This window comes from Arachis ipaensis, chromosome B3, assembly GCF_059453495.1.
Source record: "Arachis ipaensis isolate K30076 ecotype BB chromosome B3, ASM5945349v1, whole genome shotgun sequence".
In the NCBI taxonomy this organism is placed as follows: Eukaryota; Viridiplantae; Streptophyta; class Magnoliopsida; order Fabales; family Fabaceae; genus Arachis; species Arachis ipaensis.
In genome coordinates, this window is record NC_142438.1 from 37950469 (window position 1) to 37961918 (window position 11450).

Genomic DNA, 11450 nt, shown 5'->3' on the forward strand with positions numbered 1-11450 from the left:
TTACATAGTATAATATCTATAATTTTATACAGATAATATTCGTAATTACATATTTATTATGGGCAAACTACCAAAAAACGCACTCGAATAGTTTTGTCCTTGACAAAAATGCACCTGAATTTTGTTATCGACAAAAATGTCCTCAAATAATTTAGAAACGCAACAAAAATGTCCAAAGAGAATATTATATTTTTGTAAGTGACAAACGACTTTTGTATTTGACAAACCATTTAAGTAGTTGATCCAAAATTTTATAGGAATATTTAGATAACTATCTAAAAAATACACACAAAAAATCGGATGAAAATTTAATCTCTAAATTTTTTATTTTTTAAAAATATTATTGGTTGTTAACAAAAATATCACAAAAGAAATATACTTAGTGAAAAATCACCAAATTTTAAGGATAAAAATATTTCATTTTTCTAATTATGTTTGCAAAAATCGTATCAAAATTAAATTTTTAAAATATTTTTTGAGAATACATATGTTAATATTTGGGTATTTTTGTCACATTTTAAAATTATTTGAGAATATTTTTGTTGATAATCAAATTCAAATATATTTTTTACCGCGTAAAATTATTTAAATATATTTTTGGTAGTTTATTCTTTTACACTTAAAATTATATTATTATTCTAATAATAATTAATAAATATTAAATAAAATAATTATAGACTATTTTAAGTAATTTTTATTATTTCTCAAATATAATTGTAAAACAATATAACAAAAATAACCGTTAGATATTGATTACTTTAGATGAATATCAATGTCCAAACTTGTATATAAATTTATGGAACGTCACTCTTGTTTTAAGAATTTAGGGACATGCATTAAAGGAATTGAAGCACATTCATAGAGCTTGAATTCTACCATTTATTTACTTCACCAATCAGCATTAGGGGCTATCTAGTGTGCAGATCAAGTTTCATATCAATTTATAGATATTTTTTTTTGTTGTATCTCTTTTTGACACGTATTGTGGTCTTGGATAGAGTGATGCATGGAGAAGGACGCGCTCATGGAAATGGCTAGCTGAACCTAGATGGATTGGATAACAGTTTCACGGATTGGACCTTTTTGGTCGTATGGAGTGCTTTTTAGATAAAAAAAAAAAAAAAAGGATGAAACAGGTTGAATGGGATCTTTAGCAATCTCTCATCCTCACACAATGCTAGTTGCCAACAGAAGGAGGAGCATCTCCCTTAGAAGAAAACCCTAGGTTCCTCCACTGCGACTGTCGCCGCCGGAATTCTCACTATCGCTGTTAGCCTCCATAGCCAATTGCGAGCGCCGTCGCCGTAGTGGTGGAATATCGCGTTTTATAACCCATAATCTTGTTTCATCGCTCTTTTTCCGCTCTGCTCCCGTTTTTTCTCGTCGTGGTCGCATTATTTAAGTTTGAGGAGAATTCTACACCTCATCGTATACTAGTTCACATTGACAATTTATTTTGTGAAAAATTTAAAGTCAAATTCATTTTACAGTGGTATAATTACGGTATAAAAAGTTAGGAAATAGATAATTTATTTTGTGAAAAATTTAAAGCCAAATTTATTTTACAGTGACATAATTACGGAATAAAAAATTAGAAAATAGATGTTAGTTATTTTTGCCTAATACTCTAATAGATAATCACTGTCATCTTCTAACCATAATCGGGGCAGAAAAGGTTACGAAGAGTAGAGTGTTCTCAAATTGAAGTTTTTTTTTCTTTGTTTTATGATGTTTTAAAATTTATGAAAAAAAATTCTCATTTTTTATATGTTAAGATCATATTTTTCTGTTGATTATTTAAATTACTATTTCATATAAATGATGTGTCTTGTCAATTATATTTTATTTAAAATAATTAATTTATATAAAATATAGTACTTTTAAATAAAAATATAAAAAATTATATCATATATTAATATGTGTATAACTAAATTTTTTAAACAATATAAAAAAATAAAAAAGAAAGTAATTTTATAAATTTAATAATTAAAAATTAAATTATGAAAAAATAAAATGTCTATGTAAAATATATAAAATAAATAAATTTAAATTAAAAAACTACAATTAAAAAGATTTTATACTGTTAGGTGAATTATTTTAAAAGAATAAATATGATTGAATAATTATGTAAAAAATATACAAATTTTAATACATTAAAATTAACGTTTATGTCCTTAAACAATTATTATATTATAATATTCATTATAATTTTTAAATATTGGTTATCTCTCACTCAATTAAAAAGTTTATTTTTATTATAATATTTATGATATAGAAAATAAGTTTATTTTTCTATCTTCTTTAACTTTTATTTTTGTTATAATATTGATCTTTTTCTTTCTTGGTTAAATGCTCACACACACACACACATATATATATATATATAACCACATAATTATTAATTAAGAAACAAGATTCTTATTAAAATTTAAATTATTTTAAAAAATTAATCGAAAAAATTCAATTCAGTTTAAATAATACCTATTTTAATCATATTATTGCTATGTTCAAAATTAATTATATATTAAAATTAATTTTTACATGTAAATAGTATCTAAAATATTTTCATATAAAAAAATAAAATTTATTAAATACTTTAATATATTAAATTATTTAATATGATTAACACCTTTAAATATTTAAAAGACTTATTTAAATTTCTATAATTAGTGATATGGTCCTCCGTCTTACTTTTCTCTTAGATACTCCTAAATCGAATCTTAAATAGGTAACGCAAGACTAAATTGAATTAGGGTGGTTCGATTTATAATGTAGACTAATCTTAGTAAATTAAATTGGGGTAATTCGATTTACTATTATAAATCGAATTGAACCGTTTCGATTTTTCATAACTAAAATTTCAGATTTTCAAAAGCGAAGTATTATCTCTTCTACATTATTAAATTGAATTAACTTAATTCGATTTACATATATCCAAACTTTTAAGTATAAACAAAATTTATATGATTCGATTTATGTATATATATGCAAATTGAACTTAGCTTATGCAATTTACAAAAATTCAAATAGGACATACGTTAATCAAACTTCAATATAAAAGATATATGTACAATTTTATTTAAATTCCAATTATTTGTTAAGATAAATTACCTTTTATGTTTCATATGTACGTAACTTTTTTTTAAACACACGTAATCTTTGTAATGGATTTAAAATTTTGTTTTAAAATTATTAAAAAAAATTAATAAAATTAAAATAAACTTCATAACAAAAAAATCTTAAAATGAAATATATTATTTCATCTTTATCAAGTATTAATATCTCGTCTCATCTCATTATAAAATTAATATTATAAAAAAATATTAAATTAAAAGACTCATCTTCCTAAAAAGTGTGTAGTTGTATTCAAACTTTATTCAGTTATCGATTCTTGATATTTTTTTTCTTCATTTGTAAATTCAATTGTATTACACATATAATACAAACAACAACATCATCACTTTGTTCTATTAGGTGAAATCGGCTACATAGATCAAATGACACCATTAAACTCTATCATGTCTAAAGAGAGATTGTTTATATGTCGATTTCGTTTGACTATTTTATGGATAGTCTTCCTAAATCTTCCTCTATCTTTCATCTTTTGTTCATCTTCTATATAATAAAATGAAAAAAATCATATATAAGAATATATTTAACATTTTTTTATGAAAAATAGATCTTACTTGTTATTAGATAAATGTAAAAAATATTTTTTTCTCCATACTTGTGTAATTGAAAAAAAGATTTTTAAAAAAACCCATAAAATGAAAATAAAAAATAACCTTCCTCCAATTTTAATTTAAAATTGCAATTCATTTTAGTATATTCTAAAAGAGAAAAAGTAACAAAAGTAATTTAATTCTAATAATATACTTTTACTACTATAAACCCCTTTTTTGTCCTTTTTTGGTGAAAATCCCTCATCTTTAGAATTTTATTTTTTCACCTAACTTTATTAACAAAAAACTCCTTCACTGCAATCCCACCTAAATAAATACTAAGAAAAAGTTAAATCGCCTAATCTAGTTCGAACCAGTTTTACTTCCTTTAAAAAGAATACATCATTGATATTGCAAAAAGAGAGGCCCAGCCCAATAGCATTAAGGGGCCCATACACATGGTATTTCCGTTGACAACAACGGCTACAAATGAAAGATGCAAGAACGGAAAACCCACCAGGGGCACGTGTCAGGACCATCTCTGTACGTCTATAAAATGTTGCATCTTTACAGTAGAATTCACCAAGTCCAAAAAAAAAGAAAACAGTAGAATTCACATACGGTGATAATTCATCTTTGATCTTGTGCTCTTACCATACTTGTTTCTTTAAAATCCTTTGGTTCTTGATGTAATCAAGTGGTGGAAACTCGCTTACATAAAACCCTTCAAAGTCTCTTATGTAATTCATCTTCGATCTTGTGCTTTTACCATACTTGTTTCTTTAAGATCCTTTGGTTCTTGACGTGATCAAGAAGTGGTGAAAACTCGCTTGCATAAAACCTTTCAAATTCTCTTATGTAATTCATCTTCGATGTTGTCCTTTTACCGTTCTTGTTTATGTTCTTGTTGTTAGAAAAGATTGGACTCAAACAGTCCCCTCTACTTTTATATTGTTCCTTCTTCCTGAGTTTTTCTTTTGTTTTCCTTTTTTTTTCCGAGGATAAAATTTTGTAGATGCCATTTTTGACGTGTATGTTAATGACAATGTTATTTCTTATTTTTATAGATTGCTTATTTTCACTCAATTCTTAAGAATTCCACGTTTTAATTTAAGTAGACACAAGATTGGAATTGAACATTATACCACGCACAATTTTGGGACACAAGATTTTGTTATATATTATTTGCTCTACAACAATTTCAATTTAGTTTCTTATTTTCCATCCAATTCTTAGCCTTCTTTTTTTTTTGTTAAAAAAAAATTTCATGATGCAGATTTAGTTACATGGGCCGTGGAAAAACAGAATTGAAGTGCCTCTCAACTGAGAAAGATCGGAAAGACAGATTCAAGACAAGAATGAAGGGACTAGAGAGCAAAATGAAGAAATTTTCTGACAAATGCCAAGGATCCGAAGCATGCTTGATAGTTTATGAAGAAGGTAGCAACGCTGCGCCGATGATTTGGCCAAAAGATTCTACAAAAGTCAGGTCCTTAATTAAAAAGTATGAAGCTCAAAAGAATGTGAGGCCTCCTAAGATCTTTGATCTCCAAGACTTCTTTGAGCACAAGAAGACCTTGGTTGAAGCCGAAACTTTGAAAGCGCGAAAATGCATCTACAGTGTCAAGTATCCCACTTCTGACTTGAATATCCATAGCTTAGATTTCGAACAACTGAGGATGTTCATTGGTATATTGGATAACAAGATTGGTGCGTGTGCTGAAAGGATTAACATGCTTAAAAATAGTCAAAAAGTTGAAAGTAACTTCAATTTTGGACACAATGTTGATCGGTACAACTCTCAGATTCAACCTATGATGCCACTTAGTTATGATATGGGTTCTAGTTCCCAAATGGGTCTCCTCAGTCCAAATCCTATGGAATTGATGGGGAGTAATTATGGACTGGTGAATTGTGCTAATCAGTTTGAAGATTCTGTGTATAGTGTTATACAAAACGGTGCTTTAGTAAATTCAACAAAAGTGAAGGAGCCAGAGCCTATGGTTCATTATGACACAAATGTGATGGAGGACACTACTAGCAAGAAAGATGAAGAAGTCCGTTTGGTTTGTACTGAGAAGACAATTGATAAAGTAAATTCCACAAATCAAGTTAGTGAGGCTTTGGATTGGGAAAGTCAATTTGCTGAGGCTGAGGCATGGGCTAGTGACTTTAGTGAGTTTGAGAATTGGATGAATCAACAAAGTGAGCATTCGGATTGGACAAACCTGAGTGAATTTGTATGTTGACGTTGTTTATTTTGATGATGTTAATTTGGCTAGTGGCTAGTATGGTGGGATCTTTTTGGTTTTCTTATCTTATTGATTTTAATTTCAAAGTTAGGTTCCTTTTTGCGTATTTTACAATTAAAAAAAAATGTCTTCTTTTCTTTGTTATTAAATAAGAACAATTAGAATCCAATTGATCTAATCACTACAAGAAATAAGCTTTCTGCTACGCTTTTAAAGCGTGCCAAAAAGTGCTAAAAAGGGTGCCGACAACTTTTTGCCATACTTTTTGAGCTATCGACACGCTTTTGAAAGGGTCACATCTGCCAACGTACCGATTGTTCTATCGCCACGCTTTTGTAGATCTATCGGCACGCTTTCTTTTTTGCCACGCTTTTAGCCATATGTATTAACCTATCGGCCCGTTTTAAAGGCTTACAGAAAAGTGAAAAACATCGGCACACTTCAAAGAAACATGGACCTAATGCCACGCTTTCAAAGCGTGGCTATATCTCTATCATTAAAAAAAATTTGACATGTGCTTTTACACATACTCTAATGCACTTCAAAAACAATAAAAAACATTGACTAAAATCATTGAATATCATTTAAAAAATTAATTAATGAAAATTAGTATTACATTAATAAAATTCAAACCAAATTAGCTATATCAATCTCTTATAACCAAAGTAGTTATAAAATTGGTTATAAAATACATTGGGATAAAAAATATCAGTACATATAAAACTTATAAAGTCATTAACTTATTCTATCTCTTGGAAGAACTTCTATCATTTTTGTAGCGCTTGAGGATTTCATATTCTTCATGCATGAATATCAATGCAGTTTCTTTACTTCCCATTTTTCTTACCTGCAACAAGTTTAAAAGAAATGCCATGAAAACACACTCAACCATTTTATCTTCATTTAATAATGATTTCAACAAGTCTAAGCACAACTACAGAAAACATACTGCAGTTTTGTATTGTAACTATCAGCTTGAAAATGCTGTTATACCCTTTCTGAAACCACAATCGCCGGAACTCTGTAATGATGGAATTAAATGAAAATAAGTCTCAGCAAGGATGCATAAATTGCATAAAGCTAAAACAACACAATGCATGATCCATTTATGCTCTTGAGAAAAATAAAATTTCTCTTTGAAGTCAAATAACTGCCTAGCATACAGCATTACAAGTTCCAAATTTCATATAAATCAGATACAACAAATCACCTATAAACAGTTTGTAAAATATATTTATATATAAATATATATAATGTAGATGAATGCCAATATTGAAACAAGATGAATGTCGTTATCATTCTAGGTGACAGAAACAAGATGAATGCCAATATTGAACCAAAGAACATCTTGACCAAGTACCTAAGTGGGTCATGCTCTTCTTCAGAAGTGCTGGTAGATGCATACATTGCTTTTGAAGATGGAAGAGCTTCTATCACTACATCTGCCAGGTCTGTATTGAAGGAAGGGCTGAGACTAAGAGCAGGAACACGCACCCAATTCTTGATGCCAGATTCAAGAGCCAACTTCCTGTACTCCATGTCAATTTCTTCAAGGGTCTCTATGTGCTCACTCACAAAGCTGAGATACCAGGAGGAGGAGTGTCTTTTACTCTTAAGGCTATTTCACAACTTTCAACAGTGTCTAACGCAAAACACAATTAAAATTAAAAACAGGGGTAAAAGTCCAAAAACAATGTACCTCACTGGAACAGCTAAAAGACTCCTCACACCTTTCTGACCAAGCTCAACGAGAGTTTCATCTATATATGGTTTCAACCACTGTACCGGGCCCACTCGACTCTGGAAATTCATCCAACAATGGCATAAGAAACAGAGGCTCGAAAAGGTAAGCCAACAATTCAGCAATTAAAAAGCAAGTTAAATGAGGTTCAAACTAACCTGATAAGCAAGAGTGTGCTCATTGTTAATTCCTCTAGCTTTCAACTCCTATATGATCAGATTTGCCATCACTTTTTGCACTGATAAAAATAATAATAGCAGTAAGTAGAAGCAGAAGTAAAAGTATTGATATGAGGTGCTCCATTAAGTAGAAGCAGAAGAATTTTAATTGATCACAAATCATTAGGTTTTAATGTTTTAGCATATATGCCCCGACCAAGTATGAAGGAATTGTATGAATAGCTAAATCAAAAATATGAAACAAACAAGCTAGATAGAAACTCTCGACCATTCCATACAAAGAGAGAAACTCTTGACCACTTGGGAGATTTCGGTCGAACCAAGTTAAAACTAAGACATCAAGTTAACAGATTTCTGTTTTAGAAGAGCAATATGTACCCTTCTTCTTAAGCACGTTCAAAACCTTCTTGGTAGGGCCTGCTATCATCGAACTCCGAAGTCCAAGCTCCTTGGAACTATTTCTTCCATGCTAGGATCTTCTTATCCCCTTCACCAATTCAACAAACCATAAAAGAAAAAGCGGTCTTAGAATCACCGCCAACATCAATTAAACAGCACAGGAACTCCAATTGAACATTTTGAGAGAAAGAAATTATCAAAGACTAAATATTAAATTTAAAAAAATCAAAATTTGAACAAGAATATTTAGATTGTTCACTTGCCTAGCTGAGGAAGTGGGGATGGGGTGTTACATGCCTCTGCGTCAACGAGAGCTAGGAATTTTAGGACAACCTTACGGATGCACTGGAAGCGAATTTGACAATCGATTTTAGTCAAATGCATGATGTATCACAACATCAACAAACCATTTAGTAACATATGAATCAAGGACACAAATCCAATAGTAAAATAGGAATACTTATAAATAAAATTTTCTCATTTCAATAGTAAAATAGGAACACTTCCATACCAAACAAATTTTAATTACGAAAATTAGCATCAATGTTTTTTTTTTAATAAAAGTCCTTAAAAATTTTTAAATTCTCAAATTAGTCCATTCAGGTAGTAAGCAATATAACCTGGAGAAATTCAAAGACTAATTTAACAATTAAAATTTAATGAAAATTAAAATATCTGATAAAATATTCCTTTGAAAACTAATTTAGGATATTACTTTTATTAGTGAAGATAGTAAACCCCAAATTTTTACCTTATATTGTTTATAATTTTTACGTATAGTGCAAATATATCTCAGGCTATCCTGTCCACGTGGATTAAAAACCTCATAACATTGCTACTCTGATGGTATTTTGGATTTGGTCCCAAAACCTGATGAAAGACTAAGATGCTTTCTTGGGAGGGGACATGTTATAAAGAAGGGAAGTAATTGATTTGATGGTAATAATCTTAAACAACAATAGTGTGAATATATATACCAGCAAACCTGCAAGATGCAAAAAAGCCCTGTAACTATTTTTCTTCATTTAGTGTTTGGGAATTACGTTAAAAAAGAATAATTAAAAAAATGAGTGATTATGATGAATATGTTTAAAACATGCACTAAATATGTTCCTGGAACATGCAAGTATTTCTCCAATATTATTATTAGAAAATCCAATTATAATTCCAATTGCCAAATGCACAACATGAACACTATATTTAGGATTTGAAAAGAAAACTCACCAACTTGAAAGCCAGGAAAGTTATCAGCATCAAACATGCTTGTTCCTTTCAAACCAAAATCCTGGATGGCCTACAGAGGAGTTGGATGCAAACATTAGGTCACCCCAGAAGATAATAATCAACTTCATACCATATACTTACTTACTTTATAATTGTATGCATTTACCTAGCAGTGGTGCTTTACAACAAAATTACAGTAACCTTAGGAGGTTTAGTGTAGGCATGAAAATCAAGCGGTACATTATACAATATCATTTAACCATAGGTGAGGTTGGTGTAAAATACCCTAGAACCTATTACCCTTTCATAACTTGTCTTGTATAGTCATATGCTGGTGCACTACAATATATACATGCCAATGTATTCTATAATACTAACATAAGTTTAAGATTCATCTAAAAAATACATGCCAATGTAACTATTTGCTCTGAGGCTTTGTTCTGATAACTATTTGCTCTGAAAGTAACAAACCAATGAAACTGGTAAATCTGTAGATGATAAAGCAAAATACCTTCTATTTGCCATCAGCTGTCTGCCTCTGTAGTAAAGAAGGACTCCTTACATCTGAAAACAGAAAATCTCCAAGATCTTCTAAACGTCTTCTGAGATCACCAGGAGAAATCTTTGAAGAATGCTTCTGTTTGACACAGATTACAAACAGCCATACCTACTACTATCTGTGTACCATATGTCTGAATGAACCTGCCTAACAAAATTCATCAGCATCACATACGAATCAACATAGAAACCCTAACTAAATAATAATTATCAGAACAAGCCAAGGGGAGGCCAACAAACAGAACCTAAAATATTAAACAAAGAAGGAAACAAAGACACATGGAGCAATAACATTGCTGCACAAACGTTCACTTTTAGTGAATTATCTGCTTCTACAAAGAACTTCAGGCAGGAGTGCCTAATTGGGGAAAGACTTCTCTTTTTGTTAATTAGTCCAAAATAGAGACACAGAGAAACAGAGAATCAGGGAAGAAAGACTTACCAGTGCTTACGGTGCCGATTGAGACAGAGACAGAGGGTTCGGAATCCAACGAAGGTTTGCGAGACAGAGACCACTGAGGGAGTAGGAGGGCACGCCGATGCCTGGGAGGGATAAAGAAGGGGACGACGGCTCGGCTACGACGCTGGTCTGACGAAGGCGGTGATGCTCAAGACGGAGAGACAAAGGAGCTTGAGGCGCAGTGAATCGTGCACCGCGGAGCTCGAGGCGCGGTGAAATGAAGACGGTGGAGCTCCAGGCACAGTTAATCATAGAGTAGTGATGAGAGTGGTGAATGAGAAAGTGATTTAGGGTTTGGGTGTGACGGAGAGAGGGTTGGGTGTGAGGGTTAGATGAACATGAAGGCGAGCATGCTGGGTGTGAGGGTCATCGCGATCGGCTTGGTGCAACGGCAGCTTCCTGGGTGTGTCGGCAGCTTGCTTCTAGGTTAAAAGTGAATTCGGGAATAATGTGAAGTGTATCAGCTGTTATCAGATCACTTCCTATTAGCACGCTTTAAAAATGTCACCGTTAGAAGACAAATTAGCCACGCTTTTAAAGCGTGCCGATTTCTCTCTATAGTTATGTTTTTAAAGCGTGACAAGAAAAAAGCGTGACTAAAATACAAATTAGTAGTCATCTTCATAAAGCGTGTCGATTTTTCTCTATGACTACGCTTTTTAAGTGTGGCAAAAAAAACGTGGCCAAATCACAAATTAGCTGCCACCATCATAAAAGCGTGTCCATTGACCACTTTTGGCCACGCTTTAAAGCGTGACAAAAAAAAGTGTGCCAATAAACCTTTTTTCTTGTAGTGAATTTAGAATTATCATCACTTTGAGTCTTAGCAATTTATTGAATATAAAAAAATATATCAATTTATTAGGGAAGCATTACGAATTTACAATATAATTGAATCGGATCATATTTAAATATAAACTAAAAGCATTACAAAATGAAATATCGTATTAGTTTATTTCATATTCTATTGAACAT

General features: G+C 31.0%; 1 protein-coding gene and 1 long non-coding RNA gene across 6 annotated transcripts; one reads left to right on the forward strand and one right to left on the reverse strand.

Moving 5' to 3' along the window:
- Positions 1-4191: 4191 nt before the first annotated feature.
- LOC107630309 (uncharacterized) lies at positions 4192-6089 on the forward strand. 3 transcript variants are annotated; one of them, XM_021118751.2, is made up of 2 exons: positions 4192-4284; positions 4939-6089. In XM_021118751.2, the coding sequence occupies exon 2, from the start codon at positions 4949-4951 to the stop codon at positions 5909-5911; it is 963 nt and encodes a 320-aa protein (XP_020974410.2). In that variant the 5' UTR covers positions 4192-4284; positions 4939-4948; the 3' UTR covers positions 5912-6089. The 3 variants fall into 3 exon arrangements, with proteins under 3 accessions (XP_020974410.2, XP_016188889.1, XP_016188890.1); XM_016333403.3 differs by having other exon boundaries at positions 4244-4402; XM_016333404.3 differs by having other exon boundaries at positions 4247-4520.
- Positions 6090-6526: 437 nt separating this feature from the next.
- Positions 6527-10876, reverse strand: LOC107630311 (uncharacterized). Of its 3 annotated transcripts, none has more exons than XR_015907756.1 (10): positions 10458-10876; positions 9969-10159; positions 9458-9527; positions 8497-8578; positions 8213-8321; positions 7814-7893; positions 7614-7714; positions 7275-7493; positions 6864-6935; positions 6527-6761 (listed from the first exon to the last, which is right to left on the reverse strand). It is a non-coding gene; the product is annotated as an uncharacterized LOC107630311 (long non-coding RNA). The 3 variants fall into 3 exon arrangements; XR_015907757.1 differs by having other exon boundaries at positions 9969-10163; XR_015907758.1 differs by lacking the exons at positions 9458-9527; positions 9969-10159; positions 10458-10876 and adding an exon at positions 8985-9125.
- Between the last annotated feature and the right edge of the window lie 574 nt (positions 10877-11450).